Below are 16,693 nucleotides of genomic sequence, written 5' to 3'. Positions count from 1 at the left end.
CGAACCTGACAAAAGGTCCCCCTGGTTACAGCTGTCAGATGTTCCTCCAAGGACAGCTGCCTATCCAGGAGGACTCCCAGATTGCGAGCCCCTTCTGTGGGGGCTTAACGCACAGTGCTTAACGCACTGTAAACCGCACTGAGTCTCCGGAGAAGGGCGGCATATAAATCAAATTTTTTTAAAAAATGGGGTGCTTTGAAACGGAGATAATCATCCCATTTCAAAGTGCGCCATTTGCAAGCAGCCGAAGTTTCTAGTTTCTGTCAATTCTCCATCTGGGCAAAAAATGTTTGGGCGCCTATGGGGCACTTGGGAATGCAGCAAAACCCTAACCCTAACCCTAACCATCCAAATTCAAGGTCTTGCTGCTATTTGCACCACTTCTCTCCCAGAGTAAATTCTCCAGATATGAAGCTAAAAGCAGACTGTGCTTAAGGAGAGTGTCTGAGCATCAGAGAAGACAATTTTACAGAAGAGGACCTGAGAAGGATATGGTTCCAAGCTTGTGATAGCACCAGCAAGCAAAGAGGGTCCTCCTCAAGCATTTATTTCAGAGAAGAGGAAGAACACCTTTAATAAAGTGGGATAGTGGAAAGAGGATGATAAGGAAAGGCAGCCAAAGAAAAAAGACACATGGCTTTTAACTCTTATTAGTGAGACACATTCAGGCTGTGGTCAGCAGGACCAGAAAAAAGATCCTGTCTCTACATGAGTAGAGACCATTTGACTGAATACAATGGCAGTTCTTTCAAATATCATTAGAAAACTCTTGGACTCTGTCAAGCTCAACAGTTGCAGCCACCTATTGCCCACAGTTAAAGAACAATTGTTGGCCATTCCAGTTGCTTCCGGCTTCTCACAGGATTACCTTTGCCATCCTTCCACTCCAGTGTCAAGAGCTTTAACCCCACACAGGCCTCCAGCAGCCTCTGCATCCCAATGGGGCTGGTCTTCAAGTGCTCAGCCACAGTCACAGAGGACAGAAGTTCCCCTGACTCTCTCAGCAGATCGAAGATGCCCAATTCACAGGCAGTTGAAATGACCTACAAAGAAAAAGAAAACAGGATCAAAAGCCATGGCATTCGTCTCAGGTATCATGGAACAATCCTAATATCTACCTGGGTAGTTTAGTGAAGAAATATAGACAAAAGTCAATATTCCTAGGACCCCTCCAAAGGGTGAGAGAATACGCGAATGGATGTTTCTGATCTGGAAACTCTTTTCAACTGGACTAAGATATAATTGAAACTGCACCAAAAAGGGAACCTGCACACAGTTTGCTTCCCTTCCTCTTTCTCAATCATCTGGGAAATCCAAAGGGGAGAAATTCTTGCTTTTCATGGAACATGACAGATCTCCTTGCACATGATAGCATGTGGGCAACCTTTCCCAGCAGAAGGCAGATGGGGTTGAAGAGACACACTCTTCCTTTGACCTCTTTGAATCTCTCAGGTTCTCAAAAAGAACTACCTTCTGATGACCTGAAGCAAGAGGAGAAAGAGTGTAGCAGAAATCCACTCTTTTGTGCAGCCACATCTCTTCTGACTGAATGACTGACTGCAGTAACACAAATAACACAAACTAATGTTCTTCTTTTCTTCAATCCTGAGCTAAGCAAATGAACGCACAGAGAAAAGGCAGATCCCCCTCCAACTTCTGGAGCCTTTATATTTTTCCAACTTGAGTCCCACTTCTTGGAAGAAATCTTTCAGCCTTGAGGGCTGCAAGGACCATGTCTGGGGATGTGTTGAATCATCAGGAGCAGTGGTGGGATTAAAAATATTTTACTATCGGTTCCGTGGGCTTGGCTTAGTGGTCATGTGACTGGATGGTCATGTGACTGGGTGGGCATGGCTCGGTGGTCATGTGATTGGGTGGGCGTGGCGGAGCATACACCCCCACCCAAAACTAGGACAGTGCTAGGAAAACATCAAAAGAATAAAAACAGTTTTCCCCCAAAAGACTGCAGATAAAACCAGTTTTTTCCCTTTGAAAGACAAACCCCAGAAACAAACCTAAGCTAATTGGAATGCTATGAATAACAAATAGATTGGAAGTCCTGGAAAATGCCAGAAACTATTAATAGAAAAAACAAAGGGTAGATCCTGAAAATACTCAAGGAATCAATCTAAGAGTGACTTACTAAAGCACACGAGAACTTCCCTCTTCCTCCTCTCAGACAAGATTACCCCTCAGGACAGGGAAGACAAAGCCACAGGAATAAAAGCCATCAAGGCATAACAAAAAACAATCACACTCACTACAAAACACACAAAATCCCATCAAGCTGCACAAATTTCAAAATATAAAAGCTGTAGACCCATAACATAAAATTTAAAACTATTCAAAAAAATTCAGCTACTTCTAAAGTAATAAATTGAATACATTTTAGTTTCTGATTAACAAAAGGAGGTATTTGAACAAGGGAAGTAATCTACCGATGTCCAGTGAAGAAAGCCTGCTCAGAAAGCATAAGAATTTTTTTGCGGCCATTTATTACTGACCATTTCATTACAAAATAAACTTTGGTGACTCTATTGTTTGCACCTCTATATCTGTCTGGTTTGGTTCTGCAACCCAACAAGGCAGACACAGACTTCAGAGGATAATTAGAACTGCAGAAAAAACAATTATTACCAACCTGCCTTCCATTGAGGACCTGTATAATGAATGAGTCAAAAAGAGGGTTGTGAACATATTTACAGACCCGTCGCAACCTGGACATAAATTGTTTCAACTCCTACCCTCAAAACGACGCTATAGAGCACTGCACATCAGAACAACTAGACAGAAGAACAGTTTTTTTCTGAATGCCATCACTGTGCTAAACAAATAATTCCCTCAACATTGTCAAACTATTCACATTAGGCTGCATTACTATTGCTATTGGTCTTCTCATTGCTCCTGTCACCCATTTCCTCCCACTTGTGACTGCATGATTGTAACTTTGTTGCTTGTATCCTTGCTATTTATATTTATATTGATTGTTTCCTAGTATGATTTGATTGCTTATTGTACCGTATGACTGTCACTGGGTGTTCTGCCTTGTGATTCTTGACGAATGTATCTTGTCTTTTTATGTGCCCTGAGAGCATATGCACCAAAGACAAACCTTGTGTTTCCAATCACACGTGGCCAATAAAGAATTCTATATTCTATTCTATATATTCTATTCACAACTATTAAGAAGTTAAGAAAGGAAGACCCTTTTGTAATTTCAAAGCTGAGATTTCATATCTGCAAGTATTGCTCACCTTACCTTGAAAGTTAAAAATGCATGCTGGTATCTAAACAATGTTTGAATATTTTCAGCTTCTTCTGGTGAATTCATTGTTCTTGGCTTTTCTCAGATCCAAGAGGCCACTTCTTCAGCCAGATTACTTGTTATTCCTGAGTGAAGCAATCAGAAAACATAAGTTCTAAGATAAATGGTGGAACACATTATTAAAGAGAAAACAAGACACAGAAGGTTTTCACAGTCCCTCAGCAAAGGGTCCTGTTTAAATTTAGCTGCTGTAGCATTAGAAGATATGTGCTCTATTGTTGTTTTTTCCAAAAAAACGGCATCAGGGACTAGGAATAAATGAACAATTTACTGGCAAGATAGGGCAGTTCAAATTTTAACTTTAAAATAAACAATTAGGGGTCAGGGCTGAGCACTGAGCAGACTGCATCTGTTAAGGTTGACTAAATATTCAGCATGGTAAAATCAGAACTGGATTGTGAAGAATTTCATGTGAAATTGGATAAGTGAGCTTCAAACTCTGGCAAAAACTCTGGCATTGTAAACGAGGTCAAAATGATTCATTTTTGAATATTTAGTAGATCCTAATTTTATCCCAACATTAATGAGAATTGAATGCAATAATTGATCAGAAAAAGGATTTCTGAATAGTAGTGGACAACTTTGTGAGATATGAGATTAAAATATTTTTAATTTTTATACCAGACTTGTTTATGAATTGTAAGGATTAAAATATTTTTAATATTTTAATCCTTACAATTCATAAACAAGTCTGGTTCACAAAATCAAAGGTTTATTGGAAATAAAATGAAGAAAAATAAAAAGCGGTTGCAAGCGCAGCGTCTTAGACCCTTCCCAGATGGATCGAGTTCAAAGAGCGCAAAAAGCAGTTTTCAAGCTACACATTTTATACTCCTACACAATGCATGCCATGCCTAAGAATCCCTCGCAACTCCCCTTTATTCTCCTAAATCATTCTTCGTTTTACATTTTAAAGGGTTATCTTGACATTTCTTGCCTAACAACAATGTTTACTTTTACTGATAGTGGTCTTGCCAAGGCGTAGGTTCCTGTCTCCAAGGGAGCTTTTAGCAAGTCATAACACATTATCTCTACTAATTAATCTCTGCTGATTCACTGGCCATTATTTTTGGAGATCTAAACAAGGCAAACATAAGGAAAGAGCTACCAAAATACTTTCAGCATGTCAATTGTCCCACTAGAGGCAAGAATACTTTAGACCATGTAAAAGATGCTTATCGGTCCTTACCACAAGCAGCTGTGGGACACACTGGGACACTCTGATCACTGTATGATTCACCTTGTACCTGCTTACAGGCAAAGACTTAAAACCACAAAACCAACAATTAAATCAGTGAAGACCTGGACAGAGGAGGCAAAGTTAAAGCTACAGGCCTGATTGGAATGTTTTTGAAAGTACCTCTGCAGACTTAGATGAACTCACAGAGACTGTAACATCATATGTCAGCTTCTATTAAGACCTATGTGTACCCACCAGGAACTTGCGAATATACAATAACAACAAACTTTGGTTCACAGCTAAACTTAAGCAGCTACGTCGTTCCAAAGAGGAAGCCTACAGAAAAGGTGAAAAATGCTGTACAATCAGGCCAGAAATGTATTAACAAGAGCAAAAAGAAGCTACTCTGAAAAGCTAAAGAATCAGTTCTCAACAAATGAACCAGCAAACATGAAGAAAACTCTTAAAAATATCACCAGTTATGGCAAACCTCCTTCCCAGGCTAAAGGAAATCAGCAACTGGCAGGTGACCTGAATGTGTTTTACGGCAGGTTTGAAAGGAAACTACAGCTACCTATATCTCCACAACCCCCATCTCAGACACACCAACAACAGCCAAGCCTCCTACAACTGACCCCATCCCATTGTGTTCACAACCCCTAGTGATCACAGAAAAGGAAGTGCAAGACCTATTTCACAGACAAAAGCCAGGAAAAGCTCCAGGCCCAGACAAGATAACTCCTTCTTGCTTAAAAGTCTGTGCTGACCAATTGGCCCCTATCTTGCCCTGTATCTTCAATAAATCACTAGAGATGTGCTATGTTCCTTCTTGCTTCAAATGCTCTACTATAATCCCAGTGCCGAAGAAGCCCAATATCAAGGAACTGAACGACTACAGACCAGTTGCTCTAACATCTGTAGTCATGAAAACCTTTGAAAGGCTGGTGCTGTCCCACTTGAAAACCATCATGGATCTGCTGTTAGACCCCCTGCAATTTGTATACCGAGCAAATAGAGCGACAGATGATGCTGTTATTATAGCTCTGCACTACATCCTACAACATCTTGACTCCCCAAAGATCTATGCAAGGGTCAAAAGCCACGAGAATCAGTCAGATCATCGGCTACCAACATGCCTTCAATCAGCCCACCCACACCATTCAACCCGGCTGGAGATGACTGGGAATCTTACATGGAGAGGTTCCATATGTACATGGAGGGAAATGACCTCCTAAGTCTGTCGGAACAGAGAAAGAGGGAGATCTTTCTCACACACTGTGGAGCCGTGGTATTCAAAATGGCAAAAGCGCTCGCGGCTCCCACCGAATTGAGAACAATGACCTGGACGGATCTGCAGAACATCCTCAAGGAGCACTACGCTCCACAAGCTTCATCCCTGGTAAGAAGACACGAATTTTACTGGAGGGACCAGAGAGAAGGCGAATTGATCAGTGCATTCATTGCAACCTTGAGGGAAATAGCAGCAGCCTGCGATTTTCTAAACTTAGAAGAGGCTATGAGAGACCAGCTAGTGTTGGGACTAAATGATTTTTCATTGCAGAGTAGACTACTAGCCAAGCCTCAGATAACTTTCAAAGAGGCCCTGGAAGAAATCGCAGCATCAGAGGCATCCCAGAAATCTGCAGCTGCCATGAAAAAATTTAATAAAGGACCGCAAGGGAAAGAGGAATCCGGGGTCCATTACAAGGACGTGGAAACGGAATCGGAGGAAGAAGAGGAGGATGAGGTCCACCACCTACAGACGGACTGGAGAGGCAAGCCACGAAGGAAAGGAAAGATGGAATTCCAGTGCGCAGGCTGCGAGGGGAATCATCCCAGGGCAGAGTGCAGATTCTGGGATGCCAATGCGAAAAGGGCATATAGCGAGAGCCTGCAGAGCATCTCAACCAGCAGCCCAAAGAAGCTGCCCGGACCGCCCACCAAACTCACCGCCACCCAACCGGTCATTCAAACCAAATGGAAAAAAGCAACCATTTGGAAGAAGCCGCAGAAGTGAGGACTCCGGATCGGAATGAGGCGAGACCCACCAAACGTTAATAGTGGGTCATGCGAAGGGCCTGGTGGCTCAGCAGACTGATAGCATTGTGATTAACACCAGCTGTCTGCAATTACTGTAAGTTCGAATCTCACCAGGCTCAGGGCTGACTCAGCCTTCCATCCTTTCTAAGGTAGGTAAATTGAGGACCCAGTTTGTGGGGGCAATAAGCTAACTTTGTATAAATATACAAAAAGTATGAAGGCTATTGCTTAATGCATTGTAAGCCGCCCTGAGTCTCCGGAGAAGGGCGGCATATAAATAAAAATTTTTTTTTAAAAATGGCAGCGACCATATTCATCGAGGGGAGACCCTGCAAAATGGAGGTCGACTCGGGGTCCTGCCTATCCATGGTCTCCTGGAGAACAATACAATGAACAATGACTCCTTCGGGAGTAGGGCGGTATACAAATTCAATAAATAATAATAATAATAATAATAATAATAATAATAATAATAATAATAATAATAACAACAACAACAACAACAACAACAACAACAACAACAACAGCTGGTTCCAGGCATCCAACCCAGTGCACTCAAGCAGCAAAGGCTGACTCTCGTAGATTACCAAGGGAATCGAATTCCAGTAGTTGGCATGGGAAGATTCAATGTAGCCTACAAAACCTTCAAGACAAAGTTAAACCTAACCATCGTGGACAGGGACAGACCTAGCCTATTGGGCCTGGAGTGGTTCGAGTTGCTAGGATTGGCAGTCACAGGCATCGACCACATAAATAACTGCGGCTGGGAAGAAGAACTGATGGCGAAGGTCACGGAAGTATTCAACGGCGAATTAGGAAAGTACACGGGGTCCCCAATATCCTTTAACCCAGACCCCCAAGTTGCCCCTGTCCAGATTAAGCCCAGGAGGGTCCCTTTTGCTCTAAGGCCCAAAATAGATGAACAAATAGACAAGCTAGTTGCTCAAGGTGTATTAGAGCCTATAGACCATGCGAAATGGGAAACACCCATCATCACCCCAGTTAAACCAGATGGGTAGGTACGCATCTGTGGTGACTACAAAAGTACTGTGAATAAGGCCCTGCAGCAGAGCACTTACCCGGTACCAGTAGTGCAACATCTGCTCCATTCGTTGGGCCGAGGGAAGATATTCGCTAAACTAGACCTAGCACAGGGATATCAGCAACTCCCTGTGGACAATGCCACAGCCGAAGCCCAAACAATCGTAACGCACAGGGGTGCATTCAAGTGCAAGCGGTTACAATTTGGAGTCAGTGTAGCCTCAGGATTGTTCCAAAGCCTGATGGAACAATTACTACAAGGAATTGAGGGAGTTGTCCCATATTTTGATGACGTGCTCATCTCAACAAAGAATTTAGACCAGCTGAAGCAACGCCTCAGAGAAGTGCTATCTAGATTCAGAGAAGTGGGTCTTAAAGTAAAAAAGAATAAATGCAACCTGGCAGAAAAGCGAGTAGAATTCCTGGGGTATTTAATTGATGAATCCGGAATAAGACCCACGCCTGGGAAGCTGAGGGCAATTAAGGAGGCACCCACACCAAAAAACAAAACAGAACTACAGGCTTTCTTAGGCTTACTGAACTTTTATAATATCTTCCTACCACAGAAACCACAACTGCTGAACCACTCCACCAACTGCTGGATAAGACAATGGAATGGAAGTGGGAGAAGAAGAAAGAATGGCCTTTAGAGAAATAAAAAAAACTATTAACATCGGACAGAATATTAGTTCAGTACAGCGGAACACTGCCAATCCGGCTGATGTGCGACGCATCACCCTTCAGCATTGGAGCTGTACTGAGCCATTGCATGCCAAACGGAAAAGAGGCCCCCATAGCATTCTACTCCAGAACGTTGTCCAAGCCAGAGACAAACTACAGCCAGCTAGATAAAGAGGCACTAGCTGCAGTAGCTGGAGTTAAAAGATTTCACGAGTATTTGTACGGCCGGAGATTCAAACTCATCACCGACCACAAACCATTACTGGGCATCATCACCGGAGACAAACCCACCCCCCCATTCTATCACCAAGAATGCTGCGCTAGATAGAGTTTTTAACAGCCTACAAATACCAGCTGAAATACAAGCCCGAAAAAACAATTGACCATGCTGATGCTCTCAGCAGATGCCCGCTTCCAGAAATAGACAAAGATCCAGCCCCAGTATCAACCACGCTACTCATTGAAACCATGGAAAGTGCTCAGATCTCCGCTGCAGACATCGCGAGAGCCACCGCGAAAGACAAAACCCTGGCGCGCATTTTAAATTGGGTCTGGAAAGGCTGGCCGGAAGCAAACGTGGGCACAGAATTTCAACCCTTCAAATCCAGACAAACTGAACTGTCGGGACTAAAGGGGTGCCTTTTGTGGGGGGACAGAGTCATAATTCCGAAGAGCTGAGGCAAAACATTCTGAGTTTATTACACGAGGGGCATCCGGGAATAGTGAAGATGAAAGCTTTAGCAAGAAGTTATGTATGGTGGCCTGGGATGGATAAGGAAATAGAAGCCTGGGTAGCAACATGCACACCCTGCCAAGAATCACGGCCGGCACCACACACTGCATCTACACACGATTGGGAGAACCCAGGAACACCCTGGGCAAGGATACACATAGACTTTGCGGGGCCATGCCAGGGCAACATGTTCCTTATCGTAGTTGATGCATTCTCAAAATGGTTAGAAGTGTTCCTGATGCCTTCGACAACCACGGAAGCCGTCATCCGAACATTGAGAAGGCTGTTTGCAACACACGGGTTGCCAGACTTGTTGGTATCGGATAATGGGCCCCAATTCACCACCAACGCTTTCGAGATGTTCCTAGCCAACCAGGGGGTCCGACATGCACTATCAGCACCGGGAAAGCCGTCAACTAACAGACGACTTGCAGAACGAATGGTGAGAATGACCAAAGAAATGTTGGCATGGTTGGGGCCCGGGAACATGCAAGCCAAGATAGACAAGCTGCTCACGATGCAGCACTTCACACCGGGCGCATCCACCCACCGGAGCCTGGCGGAACTGCTGATGGGAAGAAAACTGCGATCCCCATTAGACAGATTGCACCCACAATACAGCCCAGAGAAACCCATGGACTCCATGAGCAAGATCTGTAAATTCCAAGTGGGGGATAAAGTCTACGCAAAAAAATTCAGTGGCAACCCCCTCTGGATACCGGGAGAAATAACACAAATAACAGGACCTTTGTCATACAGATTGCAGACCGAGGACGGCCGACAGTGGAAACGCCAAATGATCAGCTCAGGGGCAGAATGTCAAGGAATGAACTCAGCCCACCAGACAGAGACCACTCCCTATCACAAGCACAAGCACCAAACACCATGGAAAGAGACTCAAACCCGAGCAGAGGCAGCGGACACTTATTTAAGTCCAGGAGAAGGAGCAGACCGTCAGCGATAACCCATCATGTCGTCTGGGGGAGGAAGGGAGTAACAACCAAGAAAATAATTCCACTCCGGCAGGCGAGTTCAAGAGAGTTCTAGAGGTGGAGCCAGCAGAGCCACGGAACTCGACCTCTCACTCCAAGAACACTGAAACGACTGAACTGCGCAGGTCAAGTTGCAAATCAAAACGACCCGCCTACTTGCGTGACTACGTCACCTAGGACTCCAGGATTGGTTATGCTAACTAGAGGGTAGGGGTGTTGAGTATTGAATGGCAGATTTGAATGGACCAATCAGGGACATGAGTGGGAAATTCATAGGACCATCAGTGGCTGAAGCCGCGGACAGCTCCTAGCTATAAAAGGAGCTGCCACGGCTAGGATTGCCATTGCAATTTACGGAGCTAATAAAAGTGTTGGAGTTACTACATGTCCTGTCCTTTCTTGCGCCCACGACTTAACAGTTTGCAGACAGAAAATTCTGAGTTTAGTGGCTGAAATCATACCCACACAACAGCTAAGCAAAGAAGTTCCAAGTCAGTCCTTCAAGTGATAGTTTTATGACATGTTCAGGATAAGTCTCAGTTTCAGACAATGGAGATCAGAGAGAGAGTATACAGGTAATCCTCAATTTATAAGAATTCATTTAGTGACCGTTTGAAGTTATGGCATTGAAAAAAGTGACTTATGATCATTTTTCATACTTATGACCGTTGCAGCATCCCCATATTCATATAATTAGAATTCAGAGAAGCAAAGTCAATGGGGCACCAGATATACTTAAAAACCCTGTTACTAAGTTAACAACTGCAGTGATTCACTTAACAACTATGCCATAGTTATTAAGTATATAATGGGGCAAAAGTCACTTAACAAATGTTTCACTTAGCAACAGGAATTATGAGCTCAATTGTGATCATAAACCAAGGATTACCTATACTGTAAATGTGCCAGTTCAAGGCTCAAAAAAATCTGGATGGTGAATTTGAAATTACACTAGATTTTGGAAATTCCAAATTTGAGCCAAGTATGAACTTTGCCAGATCCCTTGCAGGTTTAACTGTCTGTCTTTCAAGAATACCTACCAGGTTTGCAGGCCAGCTACACTTTCCTTAGCAGCTGCAAATGTTTTTCATCTGACCAGTCATAAAGAATCTTGGCCAAAATGTACAGTGAATGGGAACTTTAAAATAATCACATACAAAAAAACTCTTTTTAAGCATCATGTCTTCCAGACTATTCCAAAAGAATAATTTGTTCTCCCTTTCATAAATGACATTACTAACTATATGGAATAAATTATTGCATTATTTGCCGTCTGCTTTTTCCACCCTCCTTTTTCCCTGTTTATTAGTCTACATTTAAAGTTATAGATCCTATACATTTTTCTAAAGTCTTCAGCAAAGCAGGTGTAATTCTGTACAAAGAAAAAGCCAAGAAAGTCTGGACAGAATGTCTGAGATTAGTAGCTTCTTCCAGATAATATGGTCCATGGTTCACAGACAGAAAGTGCTGAGTTTAGTGGCTGAAATCTTACCCACACAACGGCTGATCAGAGGAGATTCCAAGTCAGTCTTTCAAGTGACAGTTTCATGAGATGCTCAGGATAAATCTCAGTTTCAGGCAGAGGAAGAGAAGTCTGAGAAGGATTATATATCTACAGGAATGTCCCCGGGTGTTCTTTAACTCATCTACCCATGCAGTTGATTGCAGATGTCATCATGGGTGGTTCTCTCAATACAAATATCATTTTCCCTTGGGGGAAAATTTGTTTTCACTACAAAAGCAACTATGGCACAATATTAGTTTGTTATATATTGACTAGTTTTCTTTTTTTACTAATTAGCTTTTGGGCTTCCTTGTTGTCTTCCATCTAGGTCTAAGATCTCCCTTGCATTTCCTCCTTTATTGATTTATGTTTAGTTTCCTTTTCCCCTCTCACAGTGTGTTTCATTAGAAGTTGTATTTGGACTGGTCTATTTTAACCTTGGCTCATGTCCCATAAGTCTCTGAAGAAAATGCTATTTCTTTTTCACTCTTATGCCATTCCCCAGCTGCTGGCTGCTCCCTTTTGAGAGACAGCATTTTGTCTGCTCTCTCATGTTTTTTTGTAAATCATTCAGTATTCAAAATATGTGTCGTGTGTGTGAGATTAACTGATAAAATAGTATTTTGCTGCACGAAAATCTTAGTAAGATTTGTATATTCAGTTGTCCACTTTTTCTTCTATTTTCTTCTATTTTGCTTTTTTTAAGCCTAAGAATCAAAATGACAAGTTAAATGTGATGGATTTCTATGTATGCATGTATGTATGTATGAAAGGGGGAAGGATGGATGGATGGAGTGAATGAATAAATATAGTCACTACAGATTCTTCTTTTGAGGATATGAGGTTTGTATGTTTCATTACTTTTGGACATGTAAAAAGATTGGAATGATTCTACAGGGTAACAGTATATAAAGTGTTGGAAGAAAAATGAAAACATATAAAAAAAGGTAGGAACAGCTGGAATGCAATTGTAGAAGTGTTTTCAAGATAATTCATAATATGGTAGAGTTGGAATCTACTTCAACTTTTTATCAATGCCAGAAATTCACTTGTCCTGTAGTCCAGTACTATCATTCATAATGAGTGTGAAGATACTTATCTTATACCTTTTATAACTGTCATATCTTTCGTATGCCAACCAGAGCTCACATAAGTATATATATTGTTCATTTGCTCCATTCCTCTTATTGAACAAATGGCCAAAAGAGCACCTGTCTTGACACCTACTTTTATTCATGAACCTTTCCTGAGATACTTTTCAAAACCTTCTAAGTGTGACCTCATTGTCTCTTTAATATTGCTTTCCACCATTTTTCCTTCTACCATTAAGGTTGCCTCTGAACTGGCTGAAAAAATGTTCTCTTGGTCTGAGAAAAGGCAAGAACATTGAGTTTGTTTTCATACTAGCATTCATTTGTAAATGACAAGCTGAAGTGTATAAACCTTGCAAATATTGATACTTAACTTTGAAATCACATCAGATTCTCCACTTAGCAGCTTCTTAATGGTTGGTCACCAAAGCTTATGTTGTAAAGAAAGTGTCAGCTATTAAATTACTGCAAGATTATTTGGCGTGCCTTCTGAGCAGACCTGCTTCTGTGGACATCAGTAGGTAACTTTCCTTGCTCAAACATGCTGTTCTTGTATCAATCAGAAATTAAAATGGGTCCAATTACAGCAGCCAAAATCTTATTACATATTGCTTTAGATGTACTTCCTGAATAATATTTAATAATGTCTCTTGGCTTTTTATTATCCAGATAATTACAGAACATATTCAATACAGAGTTGTCATGTCCTGAAGACTAACGTTAATCTCTGGGAAGAAATCACTTACTCAATTTACTAAATAATTAGTTAATATATTTTCCCCCACCCAACATATTTTTTACCTTGATGTTGCAACAAAATCTTGCTGGAACATGATTTTATATCTAATATTCCATATATGTCTTGAGACTTCTTTCCATTTGCTAACTGGTGGTTGAATTTCATTCAAGCAACTTTGAATACTTATTTTCAATTTCAAGAGAAGCACAGCAAACAACTGCAAGATCTTTGGGTTAGATGGTTGCTCTGTTTAATCATTTGTGTCCTGGCTCTCACTTTGTTTTTCAGTCTGGCAGGAGTTTTGAGATGAGACATATTTTTAGAGATCCACTTTCTAAACATTAGTTTTCCTTCTGCAGCTAGCCCCCCAAATATGTGGCAGGCAGGGTTGTAGCACCACATGATATGAGGTAATATCTTTTTTTTACAAATCCACCAAACATATTAAAATGACCCTTTGTGTTCCCCAAATTTCCAACATAAATTTGAGATATCCTTATAATTCTGGATAATTTTTCTGGAGTCTTATATCAGTGGTGCATTGTTTTGTAGATTCTTTTTTAAGTTATAATGTTTATTTCAGTCCTTTCCACCACATGTTTTTCCACTGTTTCAACAATATATTATGTCCAATATTTTAGCCCATTTTATCATATGCTTTTTCGCTTGTTAATCCTTCATTTTAAATTTGAGTAAAAGTCTATGATGATGATAATGATGATGATGATGTCACTCATGTCTGACTTTTGACAATTTTATGGGGCAGGTCTCTTTACATCTTCCAATCTTGCCCTACTTCTTTGAGTTGTGCTATGCTCTGACTGATATCAGCTTTAATGGTTTCCAGCCACAATGTTCTTAGGTGGCCTGGTTTCCTTTTACCACTAACTCTTGCAAGCATAATGCTTTCTTCAGTGAATTCCCCCATCTGACTTGGCCAAATAAGTGACCTGCAATTTTTAAATTTTGTCTTCCAGTGGCATGTCTATGTTCTTGTACTTACTTGTTAGTCACCTTTGCTGTCCAAGGAATTTATATCAGGGTGAAATCCAGCAGGTTCTAACAGGTTCTGGAGAACCGGTAATGGAAATTTTGAGCAGTTCGGAAAACCAGCAAATACCACCTCTGGCTGGCTCCAGAGTGGGGTGGGAATGGAGATTTTGCAATATCCTTCCCCCAGGAGTGGGGAGGGAATGGGGATTTTGCAGTATCCTTCCCCTGGAGAGGGGTGTGAATGGAGATTTTGCAGTATCTTTCTCCTGGAGTGGGATGGGGTGATTAGTTTGGAGAACTGGCAAATACCACCTCTGGCTGGCCCCAGAGTGGGGTGGGAATGGAGATTTTGCAGTATCCTTCCCCTGCCATGCTCACCAAGCCACGCCCACAGAATCGGTAGTAAAAAAAAATTAGATTTCACCACTGGTCTAGATATTTTGACAATTACATGTTCATCATTTGTGCATAATTCAGCATCCAATTCTGTCTTTTGCTGCTCAATTCCAAATGTCCTTTATATATCCCAAATCTTTCCTTTAATTGTGCATATGAAAGCCATTGAAATGTGTTGTTAAAAACAAAAAATATTTTCCATGTGTAATTCAAGCTGTTGATAATTAGCTATAAAGCCCTACATGATTTGGGACCAGGGTACCTGAACAATCACATTTTTCCAAGAGTTTCTATCCATCCTAGATCAAAAAGGATGGATATGCTGCAGATCCCATCAGCCAAAAAATGTCAGTGTTCTGATCTGTCAGCTGCTGGCCCCTCCAGCAGCTGAATCAAATGAGGAGGCAGCGTGGGAGTCAGGACCAGCATCAAGGCAATCTGAGAGCTCCAAGGGGGAAGAGGGAATGGAGCTGCCAGATATAGAGACAGAGGCAGAGCCAAACTTCCAGCAGCAATGTTTATTGCAGATAATGACTCAGTAAAATCAACATGATTTTCAGCTGATGGCCCCTTTTAAAGGAAAACTATCTGCCTTTAACCAATAACATTAAAATATGTCCCTTTTGCGTGGCAGAAGAAAAGTCTCTGCTCATGCCTGCACAGATATAACACTTAGGCTTATCTGGGAATTTATCATGAAATTGCCTAACTAAGGTGTTTGCATGAACATCCCAACTCTTCACCCACGTGGCTTCAGAAAAGGAGTATCCCTTCCCTTGTTTTTCTTGCAGGAGATATATCAGGGGTGGGTTCTACTTACCTTTACTACCGGTTCGCAATGGGGCCGCGTGCATATGCTTGCTTCGCTCGCATGTGTGCACACTCTTCTGCGCATACGCAGATGATATCAGGGTCAGTGGGTGGAGCCTCCCACCGGTTTTACTACTGATTGTATAGAACCAGTGCGAATTAGGGGCAACCCACCACTGAAATAAATGAGAACCATTTTTAGAAATGGATCCACTTTCTAAAACTTAGATCTTCCCACTTCTGCAGGAAGCCCCCAAAATGTGTGGCAAACAGGCAGGGTTGTAGCCCTGGAGACCATGTAATATCTTTTTAATAAATCCACCAGGCATGGTAAAATGACCCTTTGTGTTGCTGAGATTTCCTACACACATTTGAAATACCTTTATACATTCTGGATAATTTTCCTGGAGTCATGTATCATGGTGCATCATGTTGTAGAAATAATTAATTCATGTTCAGCAAAGCAAGTTTGCATGTTAACTGAAATCTTCTGGTCTCCTAAATTACCATCTGCTCTTGAAAAGAGATACAGATTTAATGTTCAGGTCTAGGAAGGATTGCATAACCACCCTGCTCTCTATAAATTATTTTTTATAGATTCTATTTTGGAATGGCACAGTTTTAGTAGCCTTTGATTCAATTGTGTATGTCTTCAGCCCACCACTCATGATGGGCCAAACATTCCCAATGCCAAGCCTGGGTCTGTTAGCATTGGATTCTATGGAACAACTAAACTCTAGTTGGAGAAGAGCCATCAATTTTTTGTCTACTATGTCCACTTTTTTTTCCATTTGTTCCTACCTCACTTCCACTGTCTTTATTCTTTCTTCATTTTTCTCAATTGCTTGTTGTATCATCTCTATGTTATTGTTCGTTCCCATTCCTTCTTCATGCAAAAAAAAAGCCCGATCTGATTTGGAGCAGAATGTCATTAGAAGCAATGCTGTCAGCTTGGAGCATTTCATTTCAGTCTTTAACTGGGTGATAAATTGAACCTCCTCCCCTAAAACAGATGCAATGGGGGTTGTTTGTTTTAGCAACGTGGATTGCTAAAACTCTTCTATGTTATGCCACATAAGCTTTGTGCTTATGTTCACAAGAGAAGAAAGAGTCATTACCAAAAAAATCAACCAACAAAGGCTGGAAATTATTTCCTTCAAATGAACAA

General features: G+C 41.6%; 1 protein-coding gene across 2 annotated transcripts in view; it reads right to left on the bottom strand.

Annotated features, from left to right (window-relative positions):
- Positions 1-16,344, bottom strand: part of LOC148113533 (acetylserotonin O-methyltransferase-like) — a 35,282-nt gene extending 18,938 nt beyond the window's left edge. Inside the window, exons 1-3 of one of the 2 annotated variants that reach the window (XM_087895362.1) lie at positions 16,327-16,344; positions 3,260-3,390; positions 869-1,043 (exon numbers count right to left, since the gene is read on the bottom strand). In XM_087895362.1, the coding sequence (XP_087751488.1) occupies positions 869-1,043; positions 3,260-3,331 (247 nt within the window). In that variant the 5' untranslated portion in view covers positions 3,332-3,390; positions 16,327-16,344. Of the gene's footprint in view, positions 1-868; positions 1,044-3,259; positions 3,391-11,484; positions 11,613-16,326 lie in introns of those variants that run through there. The other variant, XM_087895360.1, reaches the window with a different exon arrangement.
- Positions 16,345-16,693: the final 349 nt, after the last annotated feature.

This window comes from Pantherophis guttatus, chromosome 5 (genome assembly GCF_059756535.1).
Source record: "Pantherophis guttatus breed Tessera chromosome 5, ASM5975653v1, whole genome shotgun sequence".
Lineage (NCBI taxonomy): Eukaryota > Metazoa > Chordata > Lepidosauria > Squamata > Colubridae > Pantherophis > Pantherophis guttatus.
Note: the sequence above shows the minus strand (reverse complement) of the source record. Positions and strands in the feature narration are given on the sequence as shown.